Genomic DNA, 16906 nt, shown 5'->3' with positions numbered 1-16906 from the left:
CACGAAGGAGAATTTACCCTTCCTGGATTTGATCATTTTTCCAAATGAAGGAGGTCTACAGACAAAGATGTTCCATACACCAACAGACAGGAACAGTCTCCTGTTATTTGAGAGCTTCAACCTCAAATCCTTATGGGAGAATTTACCGGTAGGACAGTTCCTACGCCTTCGCAGAAATTTTTCCTGTACCGAGGATTTTAGGTCAGAAGCTAACACCCTGACGAATAAACTCCTGCAAAGGAAGTACCCCCACAGGACTGTCAAAAGGGCCCGTAAGTGAGCGATCAATTGCAATCGAGAAGCCCTTTTGGAAGCGGTGGAGAAACCCCCTACCGACAAGACTATATGTGTAACCACATTTAACACTGCTTCCAGTAACATCCAGAGAATTATTCTACGAAACTGGAGAATCCTCAACTCCAATGGTTTACAACTGGAAAAACCTTTGTTTTCTTTTAAGTGGAGCCAGAATATCAAAGATCTACTGGTCCACACCAGACCCAGGAATTGTTCAACTAAACCAGGAGCAACAACTGATTGGGAGGTTGCGTGGGCCCTCCCACCAGTGATGGGACACAGAAGATGTGTGCCATCTGACTGCAAACACTAAAACAGTGGACATTGGACTTACCCACCCTTGGGAACAACGGAGGCATACCAACTGTAATTCCACCAATGTTATATACATGCTGAAATTCCCATGTAATCTTGTTTACATCGGTATGACCACTCGGAGGGTAAAAGTCAGGATAATGGAGCATAGAGCTACCATCAGATGCCAAAGGACAATGAGTTGCCTCACGTTCCACTACAAGGAGAAGAAGCATTCACCCGAGGACATCTTTTGGACGGTCCTGGGCAAACCCAATATAAATGCCACCACCCGTAATCCAGAGAATGTCCTGTTTATTAGGGAACAGAAATGGATCTATAGGGTCCGTAGCCATACTAAAGGCCTGAATGAAGACATACCCTGGAATACTCTGAACAATCTATGAGACACCAGGGACACTCTTTCTCCATGACATTTTCTAAGTTCAGTGTCTATGCTGCCAGTGCAAGCATATTATGTAAATCCTCTTTGATAAGTTTTCCCTCCTCTAACCCATGTTTTGATTTGTGGGGTAATACCCAACCTAGCCCCAGCCCCTTAACAAGTGACTTTTCAAAAATCTTTAGCTTAGACATGCGGGTCGATTAGCAGAACTGGTAATTACGTAGGATTATCTCTTATACACGTTTTTGAAATAGCCCCCAATTTTATGACACAACTTTTCCAGCTTTACAATGTACTGCTGATATATAACCTTAAGAAATACTTCATTTCTTTAATTTAATTTTCACCCCCGGTTCCACATCATCTCTTTAGGGAAAGCAGTCCGTCGGAGGTTCTTCCTCCTTTTCTGCAGAGGATAATCCATAGTGCACATGCGCACTGAGGCACCTGTATCCCCAATATGGGGTCGGAAGTGAGCGCTTTAGTGTTTCTTTTTGTTTCCGCCCCCCCCCCACCAGGCCACGTATGTCCCATATGCGATGACATGGCCAGGGGAAGGGAGAGATAACACGGGCTCCGGCATCGCAGCACATTGAACCTGCACGGCGCTGGGAGGGACAGGTTGTTTGGACACAGCTCACCTTGACGAAGTATGTTGGGCACTTTTTTACTACTCAATGGAGGTCGGAGGGAGATCCGGTTTGGGCAGAAGGGCACAGGTCGAGTGGACAGAGCCTGTTGTCCCTCGTGGTGCTACGATACCATTCTTAATTACCACACGGGGCGTACCAGACCCGGGTATTTTTTCTCAGAGAGACCGTTAGAGCATTGTTCCGTGTGCCTTTAATTACTCACCTTGTCATTTTCTATACCTATATCTCGCAGTGTGTGACTATAGGGAGCAGTCCTCACTCCCCCGCCAGTTCAAGTTTTGATTTAAATGAACTTGGTAAGAATTGACGAGTACGTGGCTGTGTACCGGTCTCCTATAATGATGCCTGATTTTTTACTTGAGTAACCTTTCATTTATAAACAAGTGCAGATTGTGCGCTCTTTTGGGATGTCTGTCTTTATTAAATAGACTGCAGGGCCTTAAGAATTGCACCTTTGGCCTGTGCCAGTGACGCAACGCCCATAAGGAATCGCTGTTCTGATTAGGTGGGTGTACACCACTTTGGATGCTTGAGTGTTTATTCACAGAGGGAACTGCACAGTTTGTTTGATACTTGTTTTTATCAACTTTGCTACAGGTTCCTCTTGGAGAGCAAGGCGCTCTACCACATATTATCTGAGCAGTTACTCAGAAGGGTGTCTCCCCTCTGTCCTTGGATCAAAGGAGGTAGGGGTAGTACCCATGGGATCATTTCTTATGTGAGTCCCGATGATAGCCGGGGTATTTAATTTTGCCGGCTGAAACATGTAGACGGTTTTGCAGAGTGGAGGAGTAGGTGACTCATCATAGCTCACCATACCACTATCCACTGGTCTTGAAGTGACCTTTTTACTCTGAATAGGGTATCCAAGATTAAAGTTGTATTTGGGATTTCCCGTGACCAGTTTTAATCACTGTTTCTGCACCTATGTTTACTTGTGATCCCATACTGTTTCACTTACATCTTGTATTGTCTTCCCCCTCCCTATTGCTCCACCTCCAGAGTTGGTCTGCGCGGTGGTGTGTTAGCAGCCCTATGATGAAGCATGACACAGTTCGCTGTGTGTGAGGGCAGTTTTAAAAACCTTGTGTGTTCCCCCAACCTTTGGTCACAGTGATCATCAGTACACAGTTCCCCTTCTATATTGTGTGTAAATAGTTGTTGCAGGAGGTCGAACTGGGACGTTTTTTCCTCCTACCCCTTACTTTTTGTGTGAGTTGTGGTTACAGACCTCAGGCATTCTGTTGTTAATAACACTGCCATTGTGAAAACCTTGATTGACAAGTATGTAGTTGGAAATTCAGAAATTCTTCATACCGCTTTTATTGACTTTTCTTCTGCTTTTGATAAAGTAAATAGACAGATTCTCTGGAGGAAATTGCTTGTTCTGAAAATCCCTATGAATTTATTAAGAGTGATAATGACACTTCATTCGTCCACTTGGTGCACAGTGCTCATGGGTGAGAATAAAGGGCTAACCTCAAAATCTACAAAAGAATGGTTTGAAACAAGGATGCCTATTGGCTCCTCTACTTTTTTTGATTTATTTGCATGACCTTTGAACCCACTTTAAAGACATCAGGAATTGTCTGCCCAGTATGGCTGCCCATGATATACATGTGTTAAAGTACGCAGATGACGTGGTTTTATTTAACCTAACTCCACTTGTACTTCAAGAAACCTTAATGCCCTAAATTCTTATGCCAAGATGAATGGTTTAAATATCAAAATATCCAAATCTAAAGCTCTAAAGTTTAAAGGATGAAAAAGGGGCCATCCTTACTCTTGGAAGCTAGGAGGAAACATTTTAGAAATAGTAAAATCATACACATATCTTGAAAAAGTGTTTTCCCAAAATCTCAATAGTAAGTCTCATTTCACCCACCTAGGAAGTAGGGCTTACGCACAGGCAACGGTCTTAAATTAATTTTATATAGCTTCTGGAATGAAATTTTAATTATCTTTTGAAAACCTACAAAGTGAAAATCCCTGCTATGCTTAAGTATGTTCTTGAGTTCATTCAGTTTGTGAAGTGGTCCATTTTACACCAACTGAAGGCAAGGTCCTGTGTAAACTAACTTCAGTTAGTCAAGCAACCCCAGTTCAGGCGCTACGCCTTGAGCTTACAGTAATTCATGATGTTGCCTCTGCAACGGCAAATATAGTTTGTTGGGCTTACAATCTGTTGCATGCCTCGGAAGGAACTCTTAGAGATATTTTAAAACAAAGAAAAATGTCATCACCTAAGCTAAATCTCACTTTCACTAGTAATCTGAGGCTTGTATTAGAAAAATTAAACTGCAAGATAGAATTGCTTTAATCATAGTCACCTTGACAATGTAAGTAATTTTTTAACAAACAAAAAAAGACTGCAATCACTGTAAATCTTTGAAGCTTTTCTCCTGTAATTCAGACAACAAAGAGTATACGCGCCCCAAAAACAATCTCTCTTTTTCATTTGATCAGAGTTAGGCGAGTTATACTAGTGCTTAGACTAGGCATACTTCCTCTGAAGTCATGCAAGAGCCATCAGTCTGTGCTGAAAGCAACAACTTCCCTATTTGACCAGTGTAATGGAGGAACCCAAGATTTAAAACATGTTTTATTTATATGTCCGCCCATTTCAGATATTTAATTCCTCTGTTTTCTTAAATTCAAATCTAACAGATATTGATGATTTGAACACTTTTATATATTCATCACCAAATGCATCTGTTTGTTATAATATTATTATTTTTAGCTCAATCCTGAATCTTTTTTAAATCACTATTGAATTGTACCCTGGTGATGATTTTATGTGTTTTATCTTGTTTTGTTGATCTCAGTAGAGGTCTAAATCAATAAACTTACTGACTATTTATTTATGCATTTTTATACAGCGCAAACTATACCCGAAGGTGTCAGAGCGCTTTGCAATAGAAACAGTTACATTACATTACAAGCCTGTCCTAATGAAATAGCCTTTTTATGCTGTATTGGTTTGTGGTTGGGTCTTATTGCATGATGACCTCCCTCATTTTAGTCAACAGTTTTTTTTTTGTTTTTTTTAATCTCCTACCTCCCTCTTCTAAAATGTTACCATGTATGCTCATGCGTTGGAACATAGCCTTTATCAATGTGAACCTTATACCTTGGAGCGCATTGTATTTGACATCTTGGCACACCAGCCTCATTCAGTGGACACACAATACAGGGCCTCACTCTTTTTAAGTCCCCTTGCTGCACAAGTTTACGAGTCTTGGTCCCAAGGGGTTTTAAGCTCTACACATGGAACTTTTATTTACCTCAAAAACTCAAGTATCCAAATTTGATTATATGGAATTCTCGGAGCCTATTACATGTGTGGTTGTCTTTGACCTCTCCCTTGCTAAGGATAAAATAAAGGCTAGTGTTTGACAAGAAAATTTAGATGCAAGATCGTTTGAGCAAACCTTGATCAATATGATAACCCCAACACATCTAGTGTGCATATTCCGGCATTTTTGTATATGTCAATCAAATGTATATGTAGATAGAAATATGTCAGATTTCTTTTTCTTAAAACCATCCGGGTGTCTGTATTAATTATAATAAAAAGAGTAAAAATAGGTGAATGTACTTCCGCCAAACAAGAAATAGGCCCACCAATAAAATGTATGGATTGTACTGTCAGATTTTATTTACAAAAACGCAACGGAGTGATGCAGTGACGTAAAGGTGATTGAATAATGGCACTTGATTGAACTTGACAGCAACATCGTTGTGCCTTCAGCAACGTGAAAACTCCTATAGAATAGATGTGGTATCCATACGCGTTATAGTACTGATTGTAATTCTCCAAAACGTACGTACAGCAGCGATACGGCGCAACCGTACGTGACCAACGGAAGCGCCGGACTAGCTTTGACCGACAGGGATTCTTACCAATCAAAGTAAAGTATGGTTTCCAAAATGTTGTGGCATCCAGTGGGAGCGTATGGAGGCGGAGTATTCGGAGGCAGGGGCGGGTTTGTCTGAAACCCCTCACTCCTCCTTGTGTCCTCCTCCTCCCCCCCCCTCAACCCTCACCCCTCTCCCCCGCCTATTCGCGCACGCAGCGGCGCCCCAGTGGACTGGCCAGGGCTGGGTACGATGAGAGGGGAAAGTTGCTAAGCGGTGGCCGTGCAGCTCCGTGTTCAAGAAGGTAGCACTACCAGGCGTTACCATGCTCGAGAAGGGTACCGAGCTCTCGGGCTCCAAGCGTCGTGCCCGTCACAACGCGGCCAATAATAAAACTTTGGCGACGCCCAGTGGGGGCCACAGCAACAATAGCAACGCTCCCCCTGGCAATGGCAACTCATGGGAGGAGGGCAGCTCTGGTTCTGGCAGCGACGATGAGCAGGGTAAGGAGCCTCTGATGAGAGCCTCGAACGTGCTCTCTTTTTGCCCCTTCCTTAACTCGCCCCTGTCTCTGTCCCCGCAGGTGGAGGCATGCGGGTCGGGCTGCAGTACCAAGCAGTTGTGCCAGAGTACGATGCGGGTAAGTCTTGGAGAAGCCAAGATTAGCTTCTGGGTGGTGGTGCTAGTGGTAGCCTCGAACTCATTCTTCTCTCGCATTGGATCTCGCAGCAGTAGCACCTCCTGGTTGAATCTTGCTGTGACTGCCATCAAGGGCTATTTGCTCTTTTGATCCACATTAGTTGCAGGTGTAAAAATGGACTGTTGCAGGGTTATGCTATGACGTGTAACTTTGTTTTTTTATTGTTTGGCCTGCTGTTCATGGGAGAAAGCGTGTTGTGCAAACGTGGTGTGACCCGGAGGTCTACCTACCTTACACTTTAGAGTTCTTTCCCTAGTTGTCTCTCGTTCATGGTTGTCATTTTGGTGTCGTGAGTGTGTAAAGGCACAGGTAGTAACTGATTAACCGTAACTATCATTCACAACCCATGGTCGTTCATGTCACTGTTGCGGTATTTTTTTTATTAGACCTAATAAATCACCCAGATTGTGAACGAGGGCCATTCCACTCTTCAGATAATAGCAGTTTTTTAAAATTCTGTAATGGGTGATAAGAGGGCGGGTAGTGTTGTGTGTGGGTAAAGAGTTTATTCAAGATTGTCTGACGCCTAGTAGTGAGTACCCCAGACTGTCAGGAAGCAGAACATCATCTTTAACAAAGCGCTGCTGCCATATGACTAGCAGCACTTAGTTTCAAACACACCCAGGGTAGAGATCAGGTGTCTCTGCTGCTGTGTCTGGCCATCTTGGATCAGCGCCTGGAAGCTCGGGCTGATCATATCCCGTGCACAGACTAGCTACGGGTGTTCAAGGTGCTCCCTTCCTCAGCGAACTCTAAGAAGTGACAAGACAGGAGCCATTCGTAGTGGTGCCATTTTTAAATACCCATATTGGGAAACAGCCCTGACTTCCGCTTAATAAGTTGGGGGTCCTTACTGCACGAGGCAGACCGAAGTATTAGTGTTGCCAATATGTTGCTTTCCCTGGAACAGAGGCGTAACACGGCAGTTTTATTTTGGAACTGTAGCTTTCTCTGCAACGTGTACTGTAGTGAGTGAGAAGGAACCATTCAGTTTGTTTCACGAGGACTAGTCTATTCTTCATCTTGTTGATCAGTTGAGTTATACAGTTATTCACGGTGTGCTTGGGAGGTAACGCTAGCCTTCATGAATTCTAGATCTTCTATGAATGATCTGTAAAGAAGTCCTTTATAATTAGTTTCGTTGTACCTTTTTACTTTATTGCTGGCTAAGAACGTTTTGCCTTTTGATAGCTCTGTATATAATAGATGTGTTATTTGATAAATTCAGTTTAACAAAAGGTGTAGCTTTTGCACGTTTTGTGAAAGGGCGTGTCATTAGATTTCAACAAGATGCCTTTTAGTTGAAACAATGCTACATTGGGTCCTGATACACATGTATATTTGGTGTCACAGCCTCGCGTCTTTGATCTCAACATAGACATTCGACAAATCCAAAACCTGCTTCCATTAAGAAAGAGGTTGAAGACCTGGCTCTTCCCGAGGGAGGAGTAACTTTGTCATCTACTTGCACACTGACAACAGGATAAGTCTCAGCTCCAGGATACCCGTGGGATGACAGCTGCGCTATATAAGTTTATTATACATTACATTCTAGAAAGAGCTGGGTTAGTGCCAAGATTCTGGAGGATATTCACTTTATTTACAGATCAGATTATTATTTTTATTTTTTTACTATACATGTTATCAATATAGAAAACAATTTTGGAACTTAATCATGTTGCCCTATTGGAATCTATTGCATTTCTGTAGCCCAACAGTGCTCTCATACACACTGTCAATCTAGCAGTCTCTGAAGCTGAAAATAACACTCAAATTAGTATTGACAGGTTATCTGGCCCTGGCCATAGTTGTATGCAATTTACATACACACTGCGCTAGATGTAGGTTTAGCGTAGTGGAAGCTTTTCTTTATTATTTGTGTGGTAAACCTGTCGATCTCCCTCAAGCAGTCATTTGACCACCTCTGCAATTACAGGAGTATGCATTCTCATTAAAAAAATGTATGTCGTTGGGTGGCAGGTTCACTTGAAGTAGTCATTCGATTTTGTGCAGGTAGTGGAGTACTCTTGTTAGTCCGCAGACTTCTAACTCACACTTGCAAATTATACATACCTAGAAGACTTGCATTCCTGTCTCCTAAATGACTGCTTGAGTGTATACTGTGCAGCACTAATGCAGGTGGCATTGTTAGGTCTACTTTGTGGTTGTCTTGCTTAGTGCGCTTTGGCCTGCAGTATTTTTTTTCAACATTAAACATTTTGGGTTTTGCCCTATGAGACTCTTTTATGTTGAAAATACAATGTTTATTTTAACCTTGGTATTTTTGTTCACCAAGATATTTAAAGTTATGACTGCCTGGTTATGTAGTGTGCTGTCATTTGAGGACGTATTGTTGTTTTTTGGTGCCATTTGAGAATAAGCATGGTCAATAGATAATATTGATTTGAAATTATTCACAGGAAAAATATTACTGGAGATAGTTGGAATTGTTTTTTGAATAGCAATATTCTGCATTTCAGTTTGAACCTCTCGTTTTATTTTAAGCCATTATCAACTTACCACTAAACACAGAAGAGTCTATAGACTTGGAAAAAAAAGTGGCTATAAGAAACCTAGGTGTACTGGGATGTTCTTTAACTTGCATATCTGGAAAGGTGGTTTCCAAATGAAGAAACTGGTGTTAAAGAGATGGTCATAATAAAAGGATGATTTATGGGGTGGTTGTTCTGCATGATTAATGTATTGTTTTCCAAGTGTCAAAACCATTATAGCCCATTGTGTCTGGATTGCTCTAATGATGGGGTTCCACGATTATTTAACACCACCTTTACCTCCTCCCGTGATCACAGGAATGTCACTTCAGTTAAAGATCCAGGCTCTGAGTCCCAGTGTTTTATGTTTGTGGGCTTGGTTTCAGTGTCTCGCTAATGTTTTAATTACTAGGGCACTTGATCCCTGAATCTGGACATCAGTTGATGATAGTCTGTTTCAAGAAAATAGGTAGTGGAGTCCCATAGTAGCTAATGGAACCGTCTGTGAAAGTAAGGGTGCATTTCAGGAGATTATTGGCCCGTTAGCAATTTTAAGGGGCAGAGACTGCCATTTTGGCAGAATATCAGTATGACATTAGTCCAAGCATTCAAACTAGCGAACTTAGTCTGTATGTTTAAACCACTAAATTTTAAAATATCCTTACCATAACCTTTCACAGGCCTCCTCACGGCATTTGCGTGTATAGATGGAACTATGTAATTGTTAATGGAGCTGATTGTGGAGGGTGAGAGGGGTGGGTTGAACTTGCTAATATAAATGCAGGCAATTCAAACCAGAAAAAAACGGGAAGAACCCAACGGAGTTTAAAGTTTATTAAACACCTTTTGGCGATGCACCTTTTTATTCTCAAAACAAACAGTAAAGACTAAATAATCAAATAGCTTGGTTAAAATAAAAATTCAACTCAAAACCTATAATGTTACAGAATGAAAATGAATAATGGCCAAGTTAGGCCTTGGATGCAAGAAACTTATCGCGGATAACTGTTTGAGTAAATATGTTATCAGATAAGATAGTAGAAGGGTATTCAGGGAGCAGCTACTGGATGTCCATTGGGACCAAAAATGTTGCTAGCGACACATCTGTATATGCAAATGGGAGTTAATGTGGTGTAATAGAGGGGGGGGGGGGAACCCTGTTTAAGCAAGAAAAAAAAGACTTGAGATAAAATGTAAGTGCATTGATAAGCAAAACTGAATGGAAAAATAAACTTTTAGGTCATTTTCACTCTGATTTGCATCATTCTGAGGAAGCTTCTGTTTTTAGGTCTTGCCTGCGAATGCAGCGCATGCGCTGCTTCACCTCGGCGAGATCTATTGTTGCTTCTATGTCTGCGGCCTGTGGAAGTGGGGTTGGTGTCCGCCCACCCTGCTCAGACTTCCTCGCGCTTTTCAGGAAGCATCCTTGCGCCCGTTCCTGCACGCGCACAACTTCATGCCCAAAGAGCAGAGATACTGGAATTATACGTGCAGAATAATCAGCTAATGGTGCGCAGAACCCCTTCAGTAGTGATATCTCGCGCGTCCTGTGCTGAGTTCTTGGAAGGCACAGGTTTCACTTTCGATCTGAGAGAATCGATTCATTAGCCTTCTAGGGTCGATGCAATAATTATTAAGTCTCACGGGTCAGAACTTTCGCTTCCGATGCAACACAGCACATAGATGCTTCCGAAGGGATATAGTGTGCTATAATGACAAGTGTTATTAACATTATCCTAACGTTCTCAACCGCCTGTTTTTTTTTTTTTTTTTTTTTTTTTTTTTTTTGTCATCTGAAAAGGCAGTTCTTTTTTTTTTTTTTTTTCTTACCTGTTACCCCCTGTTTTGACTTAAATAACAGACAAGCCCCCAACCTTCTTGTACACTGTCGCCCTGGAACACTTGATGTTTTTGTCTGGCAGAGGCTTGGTTGTGTTCTGCGCAGCAGAAAACACATCAGGTGATGGCATAAATAATTATGTGTCTCTTTAAGAAGACGGGGCGGGGAAGCGAGGTATGAGGGGTGTTGGTAATTGAAAGTGTGCGCAGAGAGCAGAAGACTGACTTCACTCTTATTCTGTGTGAAGGGCTAAATGCGCCGTGATGTGCCTCAGATCACACAGAGCGTCGGAAGCCTTGGGGTAGAGCATTAGGGCGATCCCAACCCTGGGTTAACCGAGGGAGATCGTGCAGGGGTCACCCTGGTCTCGAGGAACCTGGACATGGTGAAGAGGGAGTGAGCTTTTACAAAAACATACTTTCAGTTTAGGAGAGGATGTGGCCTCGGGGCGAGGGCTGCCGACTTTGGAGCTGGGGTACCAGGTTCTATCCTCTGCGTTGGCTCAGCATCCCGTGATTCTGGGCAAATCACTTAATCTCCCCCTGCCTACCAAAAAACAAGCATTTGCAATGCAATAGGTCTTGCATTTGCGCGAGTTTGTGCTATTGGCATTGTAAATGATAATGCCTTTTATTTACATTTTAAAAACCAAAACATAAATAAGTAATTGTCATTTACAATGGCAATAGCTAAAACTCCTGTAAATGCGAGACCTATTGCATTGCAAATGCTTGTTTTAAAGGTTTGGGAGAAAACCCATTTTTTTTTTGTTTTGACATTTGGTGAATCGATGCACTGGAAGAGGGCAGTGGTGATTGTGTGTGTGTTGTTTTTTTTTTTTTTGTTCCATCTCAGTGCTTCTTCAGAGGGTCTCTGCCGAATTTTAATTTTCACAGTTATTGAGAATAGTCGTTATTTCCTGTCCATTCCAAAAGGTAAATACCTTTTTTATTAATTTCTTGAAGTGCAGTTGCAGTACAAGACTGGTCAGAGTTTTGTCCTTAAGCCAAACCATTGCTTTGTTCTGCAGGCTTTTACCAGGTTCCTGTCCTGAGAGCTTTGGAACATTGTTGAATAAGGTTTTTTTTGTGTTTGTCATAAATCATTTCAACTTGCAGTCAGATGCTACCGCCATTTCCGTTGTACATTTTAAGATGTTCCCAGAAAGCTGATGGTCTTTGAGAAGAAACCTGGAGCCATTATATTCAGAAGCATAGTGTTTGAGATACAGGTTTGCGGGATTGGAGAGATCAACTTACAGGCTGAATTTGCTTAACTCCCATCGCAATTGGTTGAGCCTGAAGCAGGAGGATGAGATTTGTAGGTTGCTTCGTTAGTAAGAGATTTGTTGCTAACATGGGTGCAAAATCCCTATAGCCCGATGCCCAGGACATATTGTTTGGGGTCAAGTTTTCATGTTTATTTTGTCACTGGGACAAGTAGTCCTAACCTCCTGCAGCACAAACCCTTTGGCTGCCAGTTTGCAGTACCACATTATGTATCAGGTAAAGGCACTGTCTGCAGTTAAAGTAATATTTTGCCCATATGTTAATGCTGTTCTAACTTTTATTTATGGTTCATTAATTTAAAGCCTTTTTTTATTAGGATGAACGCTCTAAGTAAATGTTGTAAACTCTGACTGTACTTCTGACAGTGGTTCCAGTATAAACATGTGTTCACACGTTTTCAAAGTTTAGCAATATGAGGCTATGTATAATGCTCCCAGAATGCTATCTGATTTTATGCAAATATTTGCAGAAGCTTGAAAGCAAGATTGATGATACTTTGCTTTCAAAATAAAATGTTCATAAAAAATGATAGCAGGAAAAAAACATTTTGCTAAACTACTGTAAAAGTTCAGTTACCATTTCTTAGCAGCATCATTTAGTAAGGTGTTGATGCATGCTAGTATTTCCCCAAAATATTCGTAATGGAAAATCAGTGTAACCAGTTTCAATAAGATTATGGGAAGCAAAAATAAACGAGCATTGGCAAAGCCAGTAGGTCTGAAATTGGTGATCAGCTTTTTAGTTTTGTCAATGTGTGAATTGTTTTGACATGGTTTTCGTAAAACCTTATTGGTGTGGAAGCTGCCGGGCCACCACCATTCTAAAAAACATAGGCTAAAGAAAAAATTGTTTTTGGTCTCAAAAAGCACACCCTGCCACAGTAGCTACTGGCACGGAACAAAACTACTTTGTGTGCCGATATGCTCCTTGTGAAGGAGCAGAATGATGTCACTCACAGTGAAGCCAGACGATACAGAGACAGAATTTTAATAAAAGCAAAAGGTCTAGGTCGACACCAGACCAAATTAGGGACCCAATTATTAAAGAGTCTCAAAAGTGAACCCATGGTATATTTCCTTGCATTAAATGCAGCTATACGGCTTTGGTGAATTCCCAAGAATTCACAGAAGTAGGACAAGAAGTAGTACTCCTAGAAAATATTTGTGAACTGCATTTTAGCATTAGCAAATGTGCCTATGCAGACTTCCTCATGGGAAAATCTGAGTGTTTGCAAGTTCACTTTCCCTCCAACCACTTTTTTCCCAACTCTGGAAGAAGCCTCACGTCTGCCATTGTCAGGAGTACATTTCCAACATTTCTCAGTATGGCAAAAGATTAGAACTGTTGTTGAAAACCCTTAAAACTTGCAAGTTAGAAGGTCTGCACAGATTAGGAAGGGCATTCTAAACCTGGAACTATTGCTTACCACTACCTTCAGCCCCAGTATGTAGATGTGCGAAAACGCGGCAACCTAAAGGGATTGCAGGTATTCAAACTCTACTATGATAGGAGTCCAGGCATAATCAGGCTATATCGGAGCTCTTATGTTATGTTATCAGTTTTGTAAAGCGCAAACAGCTGCCCTCGCAACGGGGCGTCCCGGCGCTGGAACCATAACACAGATTGCTGCCATGATTTGTCGCTGCACTACATGGCACCAAACGACAAGTGGATTTTATTACAGGACAAGTAGATTTATGAAGCAACCTGCCCAATGGACAAGTAGATATTTGATTACATTTTACACCCCTGGTGCAAATACTATGCTATTTAGAGGGTCCCTTTAAGGAAAGAGACTGCACAAACCCTCTGAAGATAATCCCTTTTCATGCTAACATGATTAGATGTGTGCTTCCTAGGTTAGGCGGTTACGTTTTTTGTCATTGTTGGCCTCCTACTCTGGTTGGATTTGTACCTAAATCTTTGTCTCTTTACGGCCTTAGTTCCTCCTAGAGGCTCATTTCTTTCTGGGAAGCAGTTTGACTTGACAAACTGTTGCAAGAGGGAATGTCTGAAAAAGATTGTGACTATAATTAGGTGTTGAATAAAGTATATCTACAGTACATCTTTATTTCGGTGATTTTTGTTGTTGTATTTTTTTTGTTCCCAATATCACATTTTGGGGAGGAGCTGTGGGTAAGAATACATACCTGAATGCAGTCGAAGTCCCATCGAAAGGTAAAGTAGCTACTCGGAAAAAGAAGGGAAATGCCACATGAATACCTCGATGCGCAGTGAGTTACGGTTGACTGCTCGAATGGGAATTTAATTTAAGAATCTTTAACTTCTTAAAGGAGTAGTGCATGCACGAGCTGTGAAATGCATCTGCGTTTTAAGCTCACTTCCGCAACCCTAACTTCCTATAGGGACAATGCTGTAGGGTGAAAACTGTGTCCAGCCTAATATTTTAAAAATGACACACGAAGAGCCATTTTGGATTTGGGCCACAAAACCAGTCTGGCTGCCTGTGAGAAACAATGTTTGTCGACTTTGTGGTGGCCAACCTGGCAAGTTGGTGAAAAGTTGAGGAATATCCCAAGCTGTATACAACCCAACGGTGGAAAGAAGATGGAAGTTTTGTGACAGAAGTGGTAAAGTGGAATGAGTTTGACTGCCTGTTAATCTTTGAAAATGATGATTGTCAAAAGGGCAGTTTGGAGTAAGAAGTCTATTAGAAAAAGAACATTGATCGGCACACCAATGAGGCCTGTCTATCGGAGAAACTGTGATGGACACACCGGTATTTGCAGTGTAAAGTCAGCGATGGGCACACTGACGTTTGTGGAACAGCAGAAAAATGACAGTAAGGCAACATCTCCATAACTTGTAAGGTCAAGTAACTAACATTAAAAGCTTGAGGCTATTTAAGGAAGTACATTCAGAGGTTTTTTTTCTGTATGATATCTGTATAATACCATCTAGCTAACGTCATGCAAAACATTACACCACCTCCTTTTTTTTTAACGTCTTCTCTAGGAGAACCTGCACTGAGGTGAAAAAAGGAATTTAAAACGATACCAGCGTTTTATGGGACTAACTTCAGTGTGGAAAGGAAGTACTCATTATTGTTACACTGCATGGGGCTGAAGGTCAGGAGGTCCTATAAAAAAAAAAATACAGTTAAGTCTGGAGGAAGTGAGACTTGAATATAAAATATGCATCCTTATATAGAGCGTACATTATTTGACGAGCGTTAGCGCAATTATGGAGCATTACCTCTTTGGTTTCATGGCACAAGGATCTGATGAAACAGTGGAAGATTACACAACAAGTCTATGTAAGTTAGCCTCTACTTGCAAATTTGAATACACCACTGGAGAAATGATTCAAGATTAGTTTGTTTAGAAGCGTGATAGCGAAAAGACAAGGGAAGAGATTTGGATGAATTACTAGCCCCGTTTCTCAGTGGAAGTAATGATGTGGCAAAAAAAGTGGAGCAGATTAAATGTATCAAAGAAAAAAAATAAAAGCATTGTACAAACAAATAAACAATCTGTGAACGTTGTGACTAAAGTAAAAAAAAAAAAAATTATGGACAAACAGTAATATAGATTTTTATTTATTATTTTTAACAACGTTTTTAATAAAACAACGATCTGCATATATAATTACTTAATGGCATTTCTGTACAGTCATTTGACATACAATCCCATATTGGCCCACATATGACTTTAGCAACATTACAAATCCTCATCCGAGTCGCTGTCTTCTTCTGGGGGGGTGCAGATATTTCCCCTATATATGTTCCATTTTCCCCACACCCTTCCCCATTTTTTCGGGCATTTCCTATTTATAAATGCGGCCTTCTCCGCCTCCATGATCATATCCATATCGTTACACCATTTTAATAATGTTGGTACGGTCCCTACACCCCACTTCTGCGCTATGTTACGTTTAGCTACCATCATGCGTGTCGTCGCCCACTGGCGTTCAGCGTGATTAGGGTCGGCCGGACCCCAAACGTTAAGGAGGCAGCATTTAGACTCTAGTGGGACATGTTTCTCGGTGACTTCTGTGATTGTTCTTATCACCGCCTCCCAATATGGTATCAGTTTCGGGCAGTTCCATAAGGTATGATAATAGGTACCTACATCTCCACAAAGTCGCAAGCAGCCTGGGTATGGGGCCTTTCCTATCTTGTGCAGTACCGTCCTGTGTGAATAGGTCCTATGCAATATTTTAAATTGCACCAATCGAAGTCTAGAGGAGATTGCTACCTCCTTCGGCAAAGCCAGCGCCTCTCGCCAGTCAGGGTCCTCCATGTCTCCCACCACTGACTGCAATGTTCCCTAAGCCAGTTAAGTGGATCAGCCTGGTTATTAATAATTTTTTTGTATGTTAGTCAGGTCGCTCGTTTGTGTAGGTAGTCGGTGAGTAGTCGGTCCTCTAAGAGGGATGATTCTGGGAGCGTCTCATCTACAGAGAGGGCCGCTTCTATCGCTTGTTTGATTTGCATATACCTGAACTGTTCGCTTGGAGCCATTTTGTAGATGGGTGAAAGTAACGACCTTCCCATTACGCCAGAGATCTCCTAGCTGGGAAATGCCGATCAGATCCCATTTTTGGAATCCTCTGCTGTTGCCCAATGTCCCAAGTTTACATGTATCCTACAAGGGGGTGTGTCGTGTAAGTCTTCCCGACCAACCCAAATGTCTATTTACCGTATGCCAGATGCTGGGCCAAAAAGGTTACAGGCTTTCTGGTTGTTGTAGAGCGCTCTATTAATCCCGCCTTTTCCTAGAGTCATTCTGTCAAGGTGATAAGCCGGATCAGTGTCCGGCACGTGAAGCCACTGATTGACAACTGTGAGGCCCAGTAGTACGCTTTAATGTCAGGCAGGGCTATACCACCGTCATACCAATGCCATCATTTTAAAGAGAGTCGCTCTACCTAACCGTGTAAGTGGTAGTGCTTTCCAATGTTTAATATCACGCTTCAGTTTTTGCAGAGGGGCCTGTAGGCTGAGCGTAAAGAATGTGTCCCGATCTGATGTTATATGTATGCCCAGGTATTTAAAACTGTCTGACTATTTGGACCGTGCAGCCTTTCAGGAGGCGCGGGGAAGGTCCGTGTAGTA

At 41.8% G+C, this 16906-nt stretch overlaps 1 protein-coding gene across 2 annotated transcripts in view; it reads left to right on the top strand.

Moving 5' to 3' along the window:
- Positions 1-5605: 5605 nt before the first annotated feature.
- The window catches only part of RCOR1 (REST corepressor 1), an 839441-nt gene continuing 828140 nt past the window's right edge, over positions 5606-16906 (top strand). Inside the window, exons 1-2 of one of the 2 annotated variants that reach the window (XM_085626333.1) lie at positions 5606-6011; positions 6092-6148. In XM_085626333.1, the coding sequence (XP_085482459.1) occupies positions 5834-6011; positions 6092-6148 (235 nt within the window). In that variant the 5' untranslated portion in view covers positions 5606-5833. The remainder of the gene's footprint in view (positions 6012-6091; positions 6149-16906) is intronic. The other variant, XM_085626332.1, reaches the window with a different exon arrangement.

This window comes from Triturus cristatus, chromosome 9 (genome assembly GCF_964204655.1).
Source record: "Triturus cristatus chromosome 9, aTriCri1.1, whole genome shotgun sequence".
In the NCBI taxonomy this organism is placed as follows: Eukaryota; Metazoa; Chordata; class Amphibia; order Caudata; family Salamandridae; genus Triturus; species Triturus cristatus.
Note: the sequence above shows the minus strand (reverse complement) of the source record. Positions and strands in the feature narration are given on the sequence as shown.